At 35.6% G+C, this 20,889-nt stretch overlaps 1 protein-coding gene across 13 annotated transcripts in view; it reads right to left on the bottom strand.

Moving 5' to 3' along the window:
* DGKB (diacylglycerol kinase beta) overlaps positions 1-20,889 on the bottom strand; it is a 475,249-nt gene that overhangs the window by 5,057 nt on the left and 449,303 nt on the right. For all 13 annotated transcript variants that reach the window (XM_054059507.1, XM_054059512.1, XM_054059504.1 and 10 more), the window contains 2 exons: positions 9,813-9,933; positions 7,791-7,851 (listed from right to left, as the gene is read on the bottom strand). In XM_054059507.1, coding sequence (XP_053915482.1) covers positions 7,791-7,851; positions 9,813-9,933 — 182 coding nt within the window. The remainder of the gene's footprint in view (positions 1-7,790; positions 7,852-9,812; positions 9,934-20,889) is intronic.

Genomic DNA, 20,889 nt, shown 5'->3' with positions numbered 1-20,889 from the left:
AATTGCCTCAAGGTAATTTGCAACTTTCACATGCTTCGTAAGACATATTTTGGTGCTCAGGAACAGTGATGACATCAATCATATCCTGAGGATCAATATATGAAGTATTCTGCAGCTGCTGTGAGTGAATTTTTTGAAAGTCATAATGGTTCAGCTCATTGCAAGATTTGGCCATGATGTGGCAGTAGGAATGGCCTCAGAGCCTCCTTTCATAAGCAAATCACAGTAATTCCATCCTAAAGTGAATAAAAGAGCAAAGCTTAAAAGACGCCTTTTGTATCAAAAGGTGAGGTGATCCTGAGATCCCATACAGATTGCATGTTGGACTGAGGCTGTTCGGTGCTGCTGAGGATGAATGCAATTACATATTGAAAAAATGTTTCTCATGGCTTGAGCCATCTGTTTCAGGGACCCTGACCTCTTCAGTATCTTGTATCATACGAGCTGAGATCAGCTAAGATGCCCGAATGTGATTAAGCACTCATGTGCATGGGAAGGAGTCCTAAATGCATTTTCCTAAGACATATTTTCAATGGTTATAAATCGGCACAATGCCAGTAGTGTCAAATATATTTTACATTCTGAAAACAGAAAAATAAAGTGTAAACTTCAAGTATATTTATTTACTTATACATGGTAGCGTATGTTAACATTGCTTTGGTTAACAATGATAACCATCAATTCCTTATTTTGCTACTGAAAAAAAAAAGATTAGAAAATCATATCTTTGGGTGATAAAAAGAGATTAGAATGTTTGTAACATGCTGGACCTTTGCACTACCTTGTCTATAATAGGCTAATTTTGTCTTTCTTAAGACCATCAGACAATGGATTTCTGCCCTGGACTCTCACTTCTGCTTCTTTTTCATACTGTCGGCACTGCCAGAGTTGGTGCTCAGAGTCTGGGTGACAAGTGACAGCACAGACTTTGAGATGAGAAGCAGCACTAAGGGTCTGAAAGTGCTCTAAGGGAGACTGGAATGGACAAAAAAAAAAAAAAAAAAAAAAAAGAGAAAAAATCTTTACTTACAAGCAACCAAGATTTAGCTTAGTTAAAACAAAGAAGTCACTAATAGCTGTATATAGATTCTGTGTGCGTGGAGAGTCTAAAGACTTCTATCGTTCAGTTTCTCTCTTTCATTCAGCAAGCAACCTCATGTCTTCTTTTTAGTAGGAACACAATTATAAAAGCTTTAAATGAGACCCTTTTTTTGTTTTTCATTTTTCCTATGTGAATCTGTGATTTATACACACATACATCCACAAGAGAAAAAAACTGCTCAGACAAAAATTCCAAAAGCTCAAAACTTAACCTAACATATTTTTAGGACCTGATGATACCCTGACAAACATAACTCATACAAGTTACTATGGAATTCTGGAAAATAGTTTACTCAGTTTTATTGAAAATATATACTAACTTACAAAAAATATGTAGGACATTTTAAACATAAATTAGGGGAGTGCCTGAAGTGCTGCCGGAGAAAAAAAAAAAAACCTTCTATTTGGTATATGTAAATTTCTTATTTAAAAATAGGTGAAATAAGGGAATAACTCCATTTAGAGGGAAATATACATGTAATTAGATGATTTTTCAGGTCCCTTCAAACCTAAACCATTCTAATTGCTAACATATTGTGGATTTTTGTTATAAGCTAGATATACACCACCACCACAGGCTAAACTCAGACTGTTGAAGCCAACGGCAAAATTCTCATTCACTAACTGGCGCCAACATTTTATTCTGAGTTCATAATAACAGAAATTTAAAGGACTGGTATATCCAGTAATCAGGTTTAGTAGAAAAATACTGCATTTGCAGTTTCAAAATCACCTTTCCCATATTAGAAAGTGTGTCTGACGATATATTTGTGAGAAGAAACACTAGATCTAATTGAAAAAGAGCATAATTCTTAGAAGAAGAGAGGGTAATTGCTCCCTATTTGTCGATAGCAAATTTCCTGATGAAGAAAAGGCTGTATTTGTGATACTAAAGAAGGCATTTACAAATGCATAAACCAGACAGTTATTTGTTTCAGGAGCAGGTCAGAGTTTCAGAATATGCCTTGAAGCCTTATTATCACAATGTTTCCACTAAATGAAATGCAATGAGCATCAGTAATTTTAGTGTTATAACTATATCTTTTAGGTGAATCAGTTTTGCTTTCGTATTCCTTTTTGCACAATATGTGCTGGTTACCCACATTCTCAACTTCACAGAATGCCTGAATTTAACACAGAACATGGTGCTATTAATACAGGTACTAACTACAATGCTAAATGACAATAGAAAATGGAAACAGACAATCAGCTCTATTTATAATATTTCACTGTTAAAGAAACAAGCCCTCTATTTTAAGGATAGAAGGGAAAAAATGACAGAAAAAACATATCAGGTTGGATCTATTAGTTTACAGTCACTTTGTTCCATGCTATGAGCAGAGTTTGGATGTTGATGTTTTGAAGGTATGAGGGTATTTCCACAGTCTAGATGCCCGTATGCTGCTCTCCTTACAGGAAATGGAGGGATGCGACACCTCTATATTGCAGAAGTACCAAATACTTTTATCTTCCCATAGGTGATCAAGAGCTGTACTGGGTATCTTAATGTGAATAAGACCTATAGGATACAGGCAGTGCTAAACAAAATTAACCTGTGACATGCATTATGTGGCATTTTGGTCTAAATATCTTCAGACCTAGACCAGTTGTTTCAAACATAGCATTATGCAACGCATGTTTTAAATAGATTTCTTAACAATATTATTGTGCAAAGTGCAATCAAATCTAATCAGTTTGGCATTAATTAAGCACTAATAATATTCTCTAGTCTCTCTCCTAAGTAGTGTGATCCGTTTCCCCTTCACACAGGTAGATTGGAAAACATTATGGTGTCATCATAATTTTTAAACATACTGAGAAAATGACAGAGCTGCAAAATTAAAATAAATGATTAATGGCATTTTTTTCATGTTTTGTACTAATAGGTATCACCGAGGTTTTAAATTAATAGAGCTGTCAAGCTCAGGGTTGTTACAGATCCAGTGCAGAACTAAAATGGAAATTATGTATTCCACAGACACCTAAAGATGACACTTTTGAATATTTTAAATTTTAATTAGTAGGTGCAATTGTTTTCCCCCTCTCCTCCCTAAAACCACTGCAAATTAATTGGCAATTAGTCACAACTAATTCTTTTTTTACCAATCTGAACTGGAAAGAGAGGTGCATTACATGTTAGAGTATTTGTCTGGGGTGCAGAAAGCACACATGCAGTAAATTGCTTTGTCAATTACAAAAACTACTGTTGTGAAATTAAGAAAATATATGCATAGGTAAACAAAACTAATTAACATGCAGTGTACCTGAGAGCACAAAAAAAGATGCTCAGCTGCAAAACAAAGTGTCAGAAACTCAAATCATTCTGGCCTTGAAACAGAAAGTATGTACATTGTTGCTCAAAAGGGCAAAAAATGAAGCATTTTAGAATAACATCAAAACCTTTTTCTAGCAATTGACTTCCATTTAAGGGTTAGCTATGTAATAATTGTCTAATCTTCTACTAAAATTGGACACCATATTTAGAACTAAATTCCTCTCTGCTTTACAGAAGTAAACACAGAAGTTTAAATTCTCCCATTATGAACAACTGATAAGAAAATATTACTACATTCAGTGACATGGAAAGCAGATACTTCACAGAGAGTCAAGAATACAGCTGCAGTTTCTTCATGCGATCTATGGGGTGTTGCAGCAAATGGATCTACACAAAAGCAAATCTGTAGTTCTCTATTAGTTTTCTCACCCAGCCCTGACATATAGTGATTATTAGTATGAGCTTTTTTTTTTGTTTGTTTGTTTTAGTCCTTGTTTCTCTCTGGATTTAACTACAAAGGTAGGACTTCCTAGAATCACTGTGCTTAGGCTCATCACATCTCTAGGGACTAGAGGAGGAGGAGCCATTAATTCAATCATTCAAAACTTATTTTTAAGGTGCATTCAAATAATACTATTTCAAAATATTAGTTTTGAGTTTCATTATTAAATGGCTTACTATAAGTATTCCTATTAGTAAATAATTCTAAAAATACTACGTCTTTCAGATGTCTATGAAATTTTTACATTTTTATTTTTGTTCCTTCATTTAGGCAATATTCTTACATCTTCTATACACATTTCCATCTTCTAGTTTTAGTCTAACATCGCTAGCAGCTTGACACTCTTTCAGATAAGATGCAAACCAAGTAGATGAAAGAACTGAAATCACAGTTATTTCTAATTAAGATGGAATATTCTTATGGATTTTTTTTCAAAACAATGCTAATAATTTATGTAGCTAAATTGAAAGATTACTTTTCTTAAAAAAAATCCTGATGGCTAAAGCTAGAGGTTTATTGAATTAACTTGAGAGTCTTTGAAGTTTCATTACTATTAATGATCTGTTTGGGAATCAGGTGAAACCATAGATATCTTTCATGATGCTATATTTGTCTGGGAGAGCTCTGATAGAATTTCCTCTTCAGCTAATCAGACGAGATGGTTAACATAACATTAACATTATCATCTTTCCTTCACCCAAAGACTCTGCTATAAAAACCAGTGAAAACAATATAATTTCATGCTCAGATTCTGCATCTTATTATATCAGAGCAGAGTGACTTTGTCAGACACTGCAGTCTGCATGTGTTCAATATACTGAAGAATTTTGGATGACAGATCTTTACATCAAGTCACTCACATTTTTAAGTATGTACAGGACCTACAGGAATGCATTCCTGCTCTTGTCTAGGGATACTAGGTGTGTGTTTGTGCAATAGAAGATTATAACAGATGTTAACAGAAGCACATGACAATTTCTTTTAGTACTAAAACTGATAGCAGGAATGAAAAATCATAGACCACAGCTTCTGGGGAATCACTGCATTGTCTACTGCATCCCACAGTATCTTCTCAGAGCCCATACTGTTATTTTGGAGGAACACAATCTCTATATGCAAAAGAAGGGACAATTGTCTTGTGCTACTTATATAAAACTATTTTCCAAACAGAAAGGAGAAGTAGCAAAGATAAACTTGATTTCTACAACAGGAAGTAGACTTCTAAGCCTGCATGTGCAGCTTGCATCCCATACATAACAGGGATTTGATGCAGAACTTGTTTTCCTTAATATGCATAAGGGAACAGCAGGCGAATCTTGATCATGTTGAACTCAATTTCTTGAAAAATAATTTGCAAATTATCTCTCATTTGTATCAAAATCTGAAGGAGAAACAGAGGAGGACTTTTAAGCTTAAACACTTGCACCTTGGGCCCTGGCTGATTCAATACCTGCCGATCATATGAATTTCTTTTTACTTAGTCTGTAATTTTTATAGGTCAATCCATAAAACTACTGAAGTTAAATGACACTGAAGTTCTATACCAAAACAAAACGTGGTATTTCAACTTTCTAAAAGACAGTGGGAGAAGGAGGGATAACGGTCTTTTTTTTAAGCTATTTAACAATAGCTTTCTGTCTGGACCACCAAAGAATCAAAAATGTGAGGCTCAGTTGCTATGTCTAACTGATCAACGTGATCTGTGCACCAGAACAAGGTGCAGGATTCTCTTCCCTAAAACTTGCTAGATGGTATATCCAAGCGGGCCAGTGCTGTGTGGAGACTGTAGCTTCTGTCCTTATAGCTGCAGAGCTAGTAAACTAGTAAGGACCTTCCTTCAGCAACCTAATGTGAAACCAGAGGCAGCATGGGAATGTCCCCTTGTGCCGCAGCATACGATGTAGGAGTGCCAGCATCTTCATATATAAGACACAGTTCCTTGTAAGATCTAGGGAAAGAAATCCTGACACTTACAAAATCAAATACATTGTAGTTTCCAAACAAAGACTCCTCTGAAGCACAACATTAGAAATTAAATTTTGAATTTTGCTTGAGAGAAAGCTAACATCCACGTTTACCACTGTCTCAGGAGGAGTTCCTAACTGCGCTGCAGAGAACTTCAAGGAAAAAATGTAGTGTAGTTAAAATTAGTGGGGAAGGGAGAGGTTGAACCATACATGCTTTTTCCTTTGTATGATGTAGAAAACAGAGCAGGTTAGATGTATAATAATGCAAGGAACAATTGCAATAAATATATTAAGCTCCCCAGCAGAGAAAAAACATTTCCTGAAAAATGAATCATATAACATAAAATAATAAAATAAAAATAGATACTTAGATTCATAGAGGTGTAGTAGCCTAGACAAATAGTTCATGTATTTTCTTCTCAGAGGAAATAAATACATTCAAGAGTAAGGTTTTATGTAACACAAAGTCTATTCTCTTAACAATTGTACAGCAAAAGGATGGGTTCCACAGAAAAGTATATGCCATTTCTACTCCCTTTAAAATGGTACATCAACTGGACAGCAGTAATTATCGGTAATAATTTACTGTTTCCTCAAGGCAGTAATTGAAATGTAAGAACTGTCTCCTTTTCCAGGTTTGTCCTCAATCGTGTAGGCAGCTTCTGCTAGCATTATCAATCAGATAGCAGGGATTTTGCACAGAGCAAGCAATCAAGACAAAAAAAAAAGCACATGTTATTGCCAGCATCCTTCTGTAAGTTCTCTTCTGTAATTTGGCAACTGAAAAATTACACGTCTTTTTCTTGAACAAGTAACTGCTGGGTTCAGTACTGTTGCTTTGCACTGAGCCATAGCTGTAGAAGAGGTAAAGATAACCATATCACTTAACTCCAAAAGGTTTCCTGGAATAAATCTCATAAAATCCCCACTGTTCTGCCTTCACACAGTGTATGTTCATATGGTTCTCCTCTCACTGAAGCATCTGAGCACTTACCATAGAGAATTAGAATTCAGGCACTCTCCCTGCAGTTCAGTTGTACACTGTGTTGTATCTGGCAAACATGAATGATGACAACCCTTTTATTTCATCCTAACTCACACATTATCAGCTGCCACACCTGTTGGCACCTTACTGAAGGTGTTTCCTAATATTTTTTTGTGTAGCCTTTAATTTTACTAGAGACATAAAGTTCATGAAAGTGACCTGCAGCCTGGTTTGGAAAATTAACTCCATCTTTAGTGGGATTTCTTCCTTATCACATTACTGTTTTGTCATATTTACAAGCTGCAAAGCTAAAGCAATTCATCTAATAAAACCCATAGGTCTTCTCTAGAGAAATAAAATTAGTAAAATTGTGTATTAAAATGTCTTAATAAGACTATATTTAACAATAAAGAGCCTACATTCCTTCAATATCTTCTCCAAATACTTGGTCAGCCTCTATGATTTATTGGAGAGAGACAAAAATGGATAGTTCTTAGAACTAGTCCTTACTTGAGTTGTTTGTAAACAGTTACTCAAAGAACCTCCCCCAGGCAAGCTCCTCCTTATCCTATCCTATCCTATCCTATCCTATCCTATCCTATCCTATCCTATCCTATCCTATCCTATCCTATAGGATTGCAACCTTTTGAAATAAATGCCTTTTTATTCCACCCTAACTTGTGGGGGAAAAAAACCCCAGCATGATAAATTGAAAATGCAGTGGGTGTGAACTACATAATAATATTGTGTGAAGATGTTCTTTAAGAAAATTGAGTTAATACTGCTGCTGATGGCTGTCTTTTAAACGGATTCTATCAGTGAAGAAAAAATGAAAGTAAATAAATCAGTTAATATTTCTGACTATTGTCATTTTTGTTACTCATTAAAAAAATTCTTGATTTTTTTGTTCAACTTTCTTCCCAGAGCATCCCAGTGGCCCAGCATTCCCAGTATCCTTACCGTGCAAGGGGTTTGCATCCAAGGTTCCCCATCTATCTGCATAGGCAGAGACTTGCTGGTCCTAAAGTGATATATTTCATAGCATAAGTAAAAGTAAGTAGACAAAATTAATAAATGTATTTATTAAAGAGTCATATATGTGTGACATATATATATATAACATACACATATAAAATCCTGATTTGCCCCTAAACTTCTATGTAATCTCCAGTATGACCCAACATGCTTATAACCTAGTCAATTAACAGGCTCAGTTTGATTTTAAACACACAAAGCAAAAACATTGCAAACATTCAAACACCTTGCTAGTAATATGCAACTCTCTCATGGGAGAATAGTCTGTAATTTGTGAAATACAGAGTGAATTATTCAAGAACTTAAGGAATAAATCTTATTAACTGAAAAGACAACGGGCACTCTCCTATTTTTTTGTATTTTAGACTGACTACTGTAAAGGAAATAAGAAAAAAAATTACCTCTATCATCACCATTTATTAGAACCATAAAAGACATATTTACACCTCTGTCTAACTTTGGGTTACACAGAGCACTCACATAACATAACAGTTGTACTATATTCAGAGGCTTTAAAATACCATATTATAAATTTAATTGTTAGTAAGGGGTTCCATTCCTGATTTTAACAGAAAGCTACAACCAATGTTCCCTACCTACTTTTGGATACCACCACATAAAGAAAAGTATAGACAAATGAGAAAATAATTAAAAAAAAGATAATTTTTTTTGTCTTTTCTAACCCTTTATTTCTGCACACAAGACTATTCAAAATAACATGGAGTAGATAAATCTAATAATGGAAAAATGAGTAAACTGAGCAGTCATGTTGGCCAGTGGAAATCCTGGCTTGGAAATGACTAACAGTTCATGGGATTATCCAATGCCATCTATGGCTGTAAGTCAAGGAAGGGAAGAATGTTCAATGAGCTCTCAATTTATAAGTTTGGAAGGGTTCTGAATCTTTTGCAGCTATGGTCTTGCTGATGTGGGATTATAAAAATTATCTCTTAGTATCCAGAGAAGATTGGAATGCCTCTGTGATCTTATTTCTTATCCTCAGCCACATGAAAGAGTATTTTTGAAGTCACCATCACCCAGTCCTTGAAGAGATTCTCAAAAATATGCCGTGTGCTTTGCCGAACTCTACTTATTTTCTTAAAGCTTTTATAGCTGTTCTTCTGTTTCATGCTCTTTTTAGGCCCATGGGGCTTATAGTGGTATAACTTATGATTTTACTAAGGTTTTGGAAAATTCTTCCTGTGAAATTTGCTGAGGAAGAGTTGACCATCTCTCTCTTTTTCAGTCCTTATTTAACCCAAAAGTTAGAACAATTATTTTCTGCTTAACTCAAAATCCAGGTTTCCTCTGTTGTGGACTGTTCCAGTCACTTTTAGCATAGTAAACAATAAAACACAACTAAATCAGAGTGCTCCACCATTAACAGCTTACACATGCCAACTCATTTATTAATAGTGACTTGGTAGTGTTCAGTAAGTAACAAATAAATTAAAACCAGAGCACTTTGACTTCTACAGATCAAAAAAATGCTTTACAAATATTAATTACGTGCTACTACTCACACTCGTACTGTATGGTATGCATTATAAATGGGTTAAAACATGTCAAAGTAATGTTAAATGACTTTTTGCTCTAAACTGCATGGAGTGCATGTCAATAATAAAACCCAAGATGTTCATGTCTTACTCCTTCTGCTCCAACTGATTGATTATATTTCTTCATAGGATGAAATGACAGTTGAATACAACACATGAAGACTGAATGTAAACACTCTTTTCCTATTTTTTTTGACACAATTAAAGAAAGAAGTATGTATGGGCATAGAATATAGATGGAATAGATACATTCCATACACAAAAATCATATTTTCACAAGAAGTAAGTACAGTAATTATGACTATTAAACTACCAAAGAAACTGAACTGATAATATACAAAACTTCAGTGTTCCACTACAACAGTGCAGTGCAAACTAAAGCTGCCAATACCTGATGACAACAGATGAGCACTGGGCAAGCCGTCTTCCAGCACTTTTCAGACCTGTGTATATCTGTCCCATCTCCATAGCTCCTTCCAGACCAACCACTTCCATAAGCTGGTCACTTAGATCTGCAAAAGATGAAAAAAACACATTTTGTTGACACAGAATTTTGACAGCGGTCATCCTGGCTAGCGAGAATTGTCAGAAGACCAGCGATAATAGAAGATGTGGACAACAGAACTGGCAAAAATGATGATTCCTAAGAAGTGATTGCAGCTTTAGGGCTGAACACAGCCAGGCCTGTTGTCACACCATTTTAAAATGTCCTCAACAAAATGATTCTAAAATACAACAATAATTTCCATGGTTTATTTTAATACATACATAGGAGACATAATACATAACCCCTCAGTAAGTTTGTAGATGATACCAAATTGGGTGGGGGACTTGATCTGCTCAAGGGCAGGAAGGCTCTACAGAGGGATCTAGACAAGCAGGATCAACGGGTCCAGGTAAACTGTACGAGCTTTAACAAGGCCAAGTGCAGTGCCCTGCACTTAGGACACAACAACCCCATAAAACGCTACCGGCTTGGGGAAGGATGTCTGGAAAGCTCCCTGGTGAAAAAGGACCTGAGGGTTCTGGTCAAAAGAACATGAGCCAGCAGCAGGGCCAGATGGCCAAGGTGGCCAACTGCATTCTGGCTTGTACCAAAAATAGTGTGGTCAGCACGATAAGGGAAGTGCGTGTGCCCCTGTACTCAGCACTGGTGAGGCCGCACCTTGAATACTGTGTTGAGTTTTGAGACCCTCAGTACTTGAAGGACAGTGAGGTGCTGAAGCGTGTCCAAAGAAGGTCAACAAAGCTGGCGAAGGGTATGGAGAACAAGTCTTATGAGGACTGGCTGAGGGAACTGGGGCTGTTTAGTTTTGAGAAGAGGAGGCTGAGGGGAGACCTTATTGCCCTCTACAACTACCTGAAAGGAAATTGTAGTAAAGTGCGTGTTGGTCTTTTCTCCCAAGTAACAAGTGATAGGACGAGAGGAAACAGCCTCAAGCTGTGCCAAAGCAGGTTTAGATTGGATATTAGGAAAAATTTCTTTACCGAAAGAGTGGTAAATCATTGGAGCAGGCTGCCCAGGGAAGTGGTGGAGTCACCATCCCTGGAGTTATTCGAAAGATGTGTAGATGTGGTACTTTTGAACGTGGACTTGATGACCTCAGAGGTCTTTTCCAACCTTAATGTTTCTATGTATCCATGATTCTATAATTCTAAATAGGAGAGACTTCTTAATTTAGGTTACTTGACACTTACAGAATGAGATGTTTGCAGTTCAGAAGTTTATGCTGACCATTTTTCAACAGATAAGTAACCGGTAAAGAAAAAGTCAGTGCTCCAGACCCTATTGTATTCTCTTCTATACAATTCTTTCCAGATGATGTGTACAACTCTAATTCAGCCTTTGTGTGCACACATTATTATAGTCTTTAATTGGTATCACATATTATTTTTTACATCGGATCTTTGTCTCTAGTAGTGCACAGATCCAATGCAAAATAAGTAGAAAAAAACCTTATATAAGGCAACTATTCATTTAGCTTTCCTGAACTTTGTAGTACTTGTTTGCACCCAAATAGATATTTCTGTTTCACACTGCTTTTTGATTACATAGCATTTTGGGATTAAACTTCAAAAGTAATTAAATGAATAATATCTCTGGCAAAATAAATATTAGGTTGCTCGACTTAAAGGAGCAAGGACAATTTCATCTAGAATTTCAGATACGAACAGAGATACAACTAGAAACCTAAATAGTAATATAGCAGCCTGGTTTGAGAAGCAACCAAGCAAGGTAATGAAATATTATCCAGAATCAACTAGAGTGTTATATATGACATGTTTTATATGCTCCCATTTAAATATATGTTGCCAAGATCAGATGGACAAGAAAAAGAAACATTTCTTTAGCTGTGTATTATATGTGTTTTATAGATTGGCTGTTAATATCCATGTTTCCAAAAGATACACTACTCAGTGAAGCACAGCAATGGACTAAAATGTTAGAGTATATCATCACTCTGAAAAAACAAAGAAAGGACTGCACATTACTCTTTGTATATTTTAAACTCTTCAACCTTTAATGAAGGTAGATGTTCATGCTAATTATCATATCTATGAGAATAGTCAAAGTTTCAAAGGGAGACTTTTCTATTCAGTTCTTTGGGCTTTGAATGAAGGTAATTAACTGAAAGAAGTACTGTGATGGGGGGGGAAGTATAACAAGCAAATAGGATTTGTGGTCTGGATTATTCTGCTTCCAACCAGAAAATCTGATACTACTCAAAGCCTTAATTTTTCTTATTATACTTTCTTATGTTATTCTTTGCTATTTTCATTTTCTTATCACAGTTCCATATGAAATCAGTTCCATATAGTATCAATGAAGCAAAAATAAACCCTATTCCTTCTTGATAACAAAAAACAATAAGATGGACAACAGATTAAAATATACAACATGATTAAGTTTAACTACACATTTTTATAGTTTGCAAGCCTGTAACACATGTAAACTCAATTTTGTACATCTGCCCTTCTGATGAACTGGTTTGCTCTTAAAATGTTTCGTCACTCACTTTTAAATGTAACTCAGATTTAAACAAATTCTGCTTTTCTTGATAGCCATAGAGATTTAAATGGGAAAGCCCTTATCATTTGCAAAAGCTATTATATTATACAAGCACACAGAAATTTATAGAGGTACTAAATCATGAAAATGTTTCCAACCAAAGAAAACATTAAATTCTTGTTTACTAAGTTATTAGAAAATTATTATTTTTTAAATGAGAGAATAATTAAGAACAGATTTTTATTACTGACAGCTCAGGCAACATATGCAAGATTCAGAATAGTGACATTTGCAGTGATATAAATTTGATGCATCATTTTTCAATAGCTGTGAGATGAGTGCCAGTAACAGCAGGTAAAAAAGGGCCAAATCCTACCCTTTGATCTATACCACACATCTCAAAAAAACATGGTATATTAAACATTGGAAGACGGAACAGAACAATACTCCTATCTGCTAAAAAAGTGAAGCCTTTAAAAAAAAAAAATCACATTTTTAGTGGCACATTCCCAAAGCGGGGTTATTTTAGGCCAAATATGAGTATTTTTAGAATCAAGCTTAAATTAGATACAAACTTCCTTCAGAAGCAGTGTAAACTAAAGCAAACGTAACATGCAATTATTGACTTAGGGTTAGTTCGTGCTCCTGCCCTTGCTAATATATTTGACCTGATACTTTTGCACAGTTATATCCATTGCAACAAATCCTTGAGCTATACTGACTTTGACCACAACTGAGAGTAAGCAGAAATGGTAAAGGGAGTGTGTACGTTTTAGTCCCATTCTTCAAAGATGTTACATGGGTATAGGTACACTAGTTGAATATAAAGGGTCGAGACATCAATGAATGGATTACATCTGTTCTTACAAGGTTTTCACCAAAGACTCTGAAAGAGACTAAGCTCTATTAAAAGAGATCCGGGTTTCTATTAAATTAAAAGATAGGAAAGGGAATCATTCTGGTGGAAGGTTATCACTAATTTTTCAAAGATTTGTGCTGGCCCCTGTACTGGTCAACATATACCCCTAAATAATCTGGAACAGAAGTAAATAGTGAGTTACTAAGAATTCAATGAATAAAAGACAAAAGCCAATTATAAAAAAAGTTTAGCAAGTTTACAGTCCTGAGTAATGGGGCTACACAAAGGCAGAAAATTCAATACATGTAACTCAATGCCCATGAGGGAAAATTGAGCTAACAACATGTAACAGAGCTAGGTGCAGATATGTAGATTGATAAATGTATATATATATATATATATATATTTAATTTGAAAACAAATTGCAGAACAGAATAATGAATGCTGCTGTTCACTAGACATCACTCATCACTTAAAACAGCTTATAATAGGGGCTTTTCGATGATATGTATCGCCATTGTGTTTGAGACCTAATTCAGAAAGTCATATCTTTTTAATCCTCTAATTATATTCTAAAGTTACACACTCACATGTGTAACTATGTGTCTCTACCAGCTACAGAGCAAAAAATGCATCATTTTAGGCATATTGTCTTTCTTCTGTGTTCTACAGAGTTGATTCTAAAGGGAAAATAATCAATTGGTGACTGTAGTGATAAAATTCTCCAAAGCGTGCTTCACCTATTATAACCAGTGGTAGGAGGCTTGGGAAACTAAAGGGTAGATTTTCAAAAAGAATTTAGCAGCTAACAGCGAACCACAGCAAATGTCAGATATTGAGCAGCTTTTCAATCCAGCCAGGTAATTTTGCTGCCTAAACCAGACCTTCAGTCTCACGTGGAGAGGAGCTCAGAATTAGTGCATTAGGAAAGTGTTTTTTGACTGGTGCCTTAGGGTTCTTGAGTCCGCTTGTTCTACTTTGAGCTCTGTGAAAGAGCTGAAGGCTCTCACTTGTTTTCTATGTGAATGAGCCATTAGAGTGTGTGGGAATGTTTTCACAGCACCATGCCTCTCCTGCCCTCTTCCACAAACCAAAGTACTTCACGTGTCTCCTCACATTAGCCCCGTCAGTAAACAAAGGCGGCTCTCCCGGGGGAACGGGAGCGCTGCTGTCAGCAGATGGTGACTACCACGCAGAGGGGCAGCTGACCTCTTGCACTCATTCCTGATGAGGAGATAAAGTCACTAGAGAGATGACTGCCCATTTCTTCCCATCAGGCAGCAGGAAAAAGAAAAATCCAAAGAGAAACTTGCACAAGTGGCAGACAAAATACTAGATGTGAATATAAGCCCTTTATAGCGCTTCCCCAGGGCATGAAGAAACACACTTGGAGATTTTAAAGTTTACGTTATCCATTAGCTTGGCATTAGCTGAATGCTTCAATATTCAAAATGAACACACAAGAGAAGAACACATTTAGAATTCATCTATTAAGATAAAGCTAGGAAAGAAAAATGGGGTGGAAGGCGGCAAGAAGCAGGGTGTGATTAGAAATACTGATTTACATAGAGAACTTTCCTTCTGCAATGGAACTGGTTTTGATACGCAATTTATCTTTGCAATATATACATACTGTTATCCTGGCAAGGGATTGAATGACTCTATTATAAATTTGGGTTACTGCACTTACTTAGGTATATTTGCACAAGAACACTGTTGGTCAGTAGTAAATCCATCTCTGGCAGCAGTTTGTCTTTAAGAGAGAAGGGGCTCCATGGCTTACTAGATGTAATCAAACCCTAGTAAATCATCACACTGGAAATTTTCTGGTTCCAGTTAAAATACTGGATAAGAATTTGAAAACTGCTATGATGCCAGAGGATCCTTGTCAAACTGTTGAGCTCAATGCTCTGCACCACATGAATGCTCCAGTATCTTCCTAGAACATGGCATGTATTACATCGACGGTTACCAATTATGCACGACTATAAGGTCACTTCTATATGCAGGGATAGGGACTGCTGTTTTATAAAATCCTAAAAATGTGTTTAATGTCACAGTATTGCCCTGATTTAAGATTATTGTCTTTTTCTAGATTCTTAGTTACAAGAAATCAGTAAATCAAGAGCAATCTATACATTCTGGTTTTCGTTATGCTTTTCTTTAAAGAAGCTATGTGAAGTAACGTATGCCTCAAATTGTTTATATCCGAGTTGTACTCGGAGGTCCAGATGATTTCAAGGCTCTGTTTTGTTACTGATTCACAAACATATAACAAAAGACAGCTTTTTTTTCTTCAAGAATTTACCATACAGACAAATAAAGCAGATGAAGTATTGGGGAAAAATAAGATTATGATGTCCATTTAATGAAGTGAAAATTGTACACAGACAAGTTTATGTCCTGCAAAAGGTTTGTACTCATATTCAGCTGGATATATTGTGTGTAGACCCACAAGAATCATATTATTATTTCAACCACGTAAAGTTAAGCATATGAGTTTGCAGAACTGAGCTGACCAAAATCACATATGAAGTTCATAGCATAGATGGGAAATAAATCAACAAATCCTGAATTTCAACCCTCTACTTTTGAAAGTCTAGTCTCCCTCTTAATACTGATTTTGAGGATACAGTATTTGACCCAATTTTGAGTATGTTGCATTGCTGAGTTTTCTTGTTAACATTAAAAATCTCATGTGGCTACATATATCTGTTTAATCCAGTATTGATACTCAAGTCTTTAACTCTTGCCTTCATATTTTCTTTCTGTTTTCAAAAGAAAAACCAAAACAAGCTAAGTCTGCCTCTCAGTGTGAAAAAGGATGATAAATCACTGCTGCAATTTTCATTCTGGTGAGATACTCAGAGATAGTGATAATAAATTAAACAGATATTTTATAAACACACACAAAAATGCACGCACATTTTATATCTACATGGACATACGCATATATGATATATACCCATTTATGATATATACACATTTATGCATATACGACAGTCAGTACATTTTTACTCTACCATCTGAATTGATGATGCATTAAATAGTTTTAATGAGGTAAGAATGCAAGGGTGATATTCTTGACACTTAAAATGAATACAATTGATAAAATCTTGTCTCTACTGAATTCGGTGGCAAAAGTTACCGACTTCAGTACAGCCCAGATTTCACTCAGTATCTTGTGTCTTGTATAAGTCTAATACAGGGACTCTGTCCTCAAATGGAATCATTTAACAGATACAGCTCAGACTACTACTGTGTAATGGATTTTTTTGTGTATATAATCATCTCTTGACTCTCATTAATCATTGAATAACAAGTTCCCCCCCAAAACAGGAGGGCAAACAAGGAAGAACCAGTTCTTATAATTAAATATTTTATGAAACTTTTTCATGTGCACAGAAGGCTTTTGTAAAACTTTTCCTTAAATGAACTTTTTTTCCCACCAGCTTAGCAGGGCAAAGGAGAGAGGAGTTCTTAATAGAGTTCTTAATAGAAAGGGTTTTTTTTTAATAATAGTAAAAGAAGAAAAATAATAACAAAAAAACAACCCACCCCAGAGCACTCAAATTAAATCACTTCCACCCAAAAACTAGTCTCAAATACCAATGTTCAGACGTACAACATTTGAAAGAAGAAGTTTCATCTTCCAGTTTGGGAGATCATTATGGATGTCTTTTATGGTAAAACTTGGCAGACAAAATGTATTTTTTTTTTATAGATTTATTCTTCTAATAGTTTAAGGTACAATTGCATTGAACATGCTGCTGCAACAAAAAGCCCCCTATTATTTTAATCTGTATTCTTTTAAAAGTTATTTGTTCAAAAGGATTTCACTGTGTTACTCTTAAACCCCCTTCATCCAACAGAACAAAAGCTGTTCTATGAAAGGAGTCTAAACTTGGACAAACCATAAAAAAAAAAAAAGCAAAGTTCCTCTCTGTTTTTATCAAATTTGATTGCTGCAGCTGTTCCCAGTTTCTGTATTTTAAAAATAGCCTTATTCAGTGCCTTGTTGGCTAAAGGCCAGAGTACCATTAGAACATGCTGTACGGAAAACCTCTATTCAGTTACAGATACAGAAATATATTTAAGATCAGTGGGGGTCATCTGCAGCAAACACTTGTATGGGGGAAAATGGAATTTTAATGTGCTTGGACTGCTTACCACTTTTAACAGATATTTAAGAACTTCAAACCGGATATCTTTCTATTTGTATTGGTACTATCATATTACTGAGCATCAGGTACAATACAATATGAGCAAGTCAAGATCATTTCAACTAACAAAAATAGATCTAATTCTCAAATTACTTCTTAGTCGTTCTGGCATTCACTTTAAATGGCTCCTAGTAATATTGGATATTTGATTAGCCTATAAAAGTGCCACAGCCTAGAAAAGAAAAATACAGTAATATTGATGGAAATGTAGAAATCTGATCAATGAAAACCTGCTTTGATTTCTACATTTCTAAGAGCACTAGTACTAACAGGGGATAAATGTTCCCTTTCTGCAGTGTAGCAAACTAATAATAGCATTATCCCTATATTTATCTACCAAAGAGTTTTTTAGTTATCTGCCAGAAACATATCTTCATTTTGTCTAAAAACTCCTTTTGATTAAAGCATTAGCAATTTTGGTCCAGGAGCTCAGAAACTGCCCAAAGATGATCTTCATTCCTCTTTCTTTTCATGAGAACCAATTCTATTTGCTACCTTTACCATCATAGTATTCTATGGTGTTTGGAGATCACAGTAAGCAGAATGAGTATCAGTTTGAACAAAAGTAATTTTCACTTCATAACCAAGAGTCTAATCCCAGGAAGGTACTCTGAAAATCAATGAGATATATCATAGATCACTTTTAGTCACTTCTGATGGTCTAGAATGACTGCATTGAAGTATTCAAAGCCATAAATTTCTCCTGCACCTGTGGGAGGACTCTTCAGCGTGGCAGAGATATTCAAGGTTGTTATTTGGATAGGTACTAACAGGAAAGAAACCACAGCAGTGATGACAGCAATATAGTCTGTATGAACTTGCTGAAACACTAAGTTCTTAGCGGTTGGTTGGCCTCCTAAGGTTCTATGCCTTTGCTTTCTCAGTACAGGGTTTAATTTAATTAGATAAATGCCACAATCACACTCTGGATTGTAGTTTCAATTACAAAAATTGTCCACGCTTTCTCTTTGTACAGAAGAAGCATCAGGCAATTGAATGAAGTCAAATCCAGTGAACTCTTGGGCACACATTGCTATCATCTAAGTAAATTAGACAATCTACCAAAACTTCCTGCTGTCAGTGCAAGTAAAGTTTTGATTTAGTTTCTCACTAAACTGTTTGATGTTGTCTGAGGTGACCTAGGATTTTCAGGACATTCACAAAGGGCTGACGAGCCTGACATAGGAGCAACAGAAGAAACAGATGAAAGGAAGGTATCTTGAGAGGGTCTTTAATGGTGTTATGAACTTATATATGGAGAATTGAAGAAAGCTCAGACTTTTCTCCAGACAGTGATTCAGAGCAGGAGTCTAAGAGGTCTGGTTCTCTAGAGGAGCACGTTTTAATTTGTTGTCACCAAGAGGAATCTTGGGAGACAAGCTAGGAAGTTTGGTTAACTCAGCAGTGTGTCTAATGCTAACTTTCTGCTAAATCTAACATCCCAATGTAACCACATGGGCTGAGTCCTTTGTGGAGCCTAAGGTCTGCAGAAGTGGTATTTATTCCTCTATCTATTGTTTGATGGGCCACAAGTATGCTTGCTATGTCCAGGACTGAGGTCCAAGTATACAAGCAGATTTTCCCAATGCTTACTTTGCTTGAATCTGTTCTGTTCTCATAATTTATCATTGAGGGTTTTGTTCTCTACTATCTAATCTAGTGACATGTAAGCAATTGCAGATATTTTCTTCTTATCTGAACCACATACATTGCTAAACGTTGGTTTACAAGAAGGCAGTTCTGGGATACACAGAAATCTTTCTTATTGGAGGAAACAAAGGGGAAAGTTACCTCTAATAGTGCTACAAGAAAAATAAACGTCTCCTTCAATGTGATTTACATGTAAAGGTATTTCAAAGGATCACAGAGAAGGCAAAAATAAATTTCTTATTGTATCTTTCAAAATTTTAGGTATTAAAAGCTGACATCTAGCTAATTTTTTTAAAAGCTTTTCTCAGCAGTTATTTACAACGCATATAGGAAAAGAATGTATTTCATAACCATGATCAAGACAACTACAGAACAGTTCCAAATTTCTCCTCAAGGACATAAAGACCAGAATCAGCTACAAGTGTCACAGTAGTGAGACTCAAGTTAGTTTTAGTGCTCTAGTCCTGAACAGTATCAAATAGAAAAAAACAAATTCTATTTTATTCCAAACAAGAAAAGATGACTTACAAGCAAACCTGCATCTGGATATAATTTATTTGGTTATGATGTTCTGCCATAAAATGAAAGCTAATATCTTTTACTCAAAAAATTTATCTAAACACACCCTATTCAGCTATTACACCAGCCACAATGTTTCAGGTATCAGAGAAATACAGAAGCAAAATCATTGCCCAGCACTATTTCATCCTGAGATCCTGAGCTGATTATCTATACTGAAATGCACAGCCTTACTGAATTTGTCTTTAGAGAGACTTAAGACAGTAATACAAATATATCCTCATGATGTTTAACGCAAAATAGGAGACCTAGAAAACTAAGGGAATGAGGCTTATCTTATTTTCATTCTCATTTTTCATTCTTTAATTTTTCTTCTGAATGATGGAGAGTAAGAGAAAGTGCAAGAGAAACAGATAAGGAGATCACAGTTGTATGAATACATGTGTATTTTAGTTGTTTTTACACTGGACTATGGTAAATCTGTATATGGTAATCCCACTCCGAATAGCAGTCATCACATCTGGAGTACCTGAGAGAAGTTCTGCTGTAATTCCTGACCAGCAGTTCCAGAGACTGGACAAGTCCCCTGGTTACTTACTGGCATTGTGATAGGATGACACTTCAGGAAAGGTTTTTTTTACCTTCCAATTTCACTAATTCACCTTCAGTATGTATCTTTGTTTAAATCCTTCTTTTAGGCATCAGGGTCAAAAATGAAATAGTATGTATATAGGATTACTCTTTCTCAGTTCAGACATATTTGAAGTTGAGAAGCTCCTGGGGTTAATTTAGCACAAGGGATTCTGGTGAATCAGGTGGTGATAGGACATGCTGTTGTATTGTTTATGCTGTTATGTTAGTTCTATTGTATGTGATATTTACACACTATATGCAATATACTGTTTGGCAATACTTGTGGGGAAGGTTAATATCCTTCATCATGCCAACAGAAAAAAAAAAAAAGACATGACACTTTTCAGGCTGACAAATCCTGCCTCCAGTCCAAAACAGAAGGAGACAATTTCAAATTGAATAAAAGTTTGGATAATTTTGGATTTGTTTTGATTTTACTAATCAGTTACACATTGGAAAGTAAGGGTGAGAGGGTTGTTTTTTGGGTACAGGTGGAAATTAACCTGGAAGGACAGAAAATTGTTCATGGATATTTTGTGATTTTCACTTTCCAGGTTACTCTCAACAAACGGCC

Source organism: Cuculus canorus, chromosome 2 (assembly GCF_017976375.1).
Source record: "Cuculus canorus isolate bCucCan1 chromosome 2, bCucCan1.pri, whole genome shotgun sequence".
Taxonomy (NCBI): Eukaryota; Metazoa; Chordata; class Aves; order Cuculiformes; family Cuculidae; genus Cuculus; species Cuculus canorus.
This window is presented reverse-complemented; position numbering and strand designations above follow the sequence as displayed.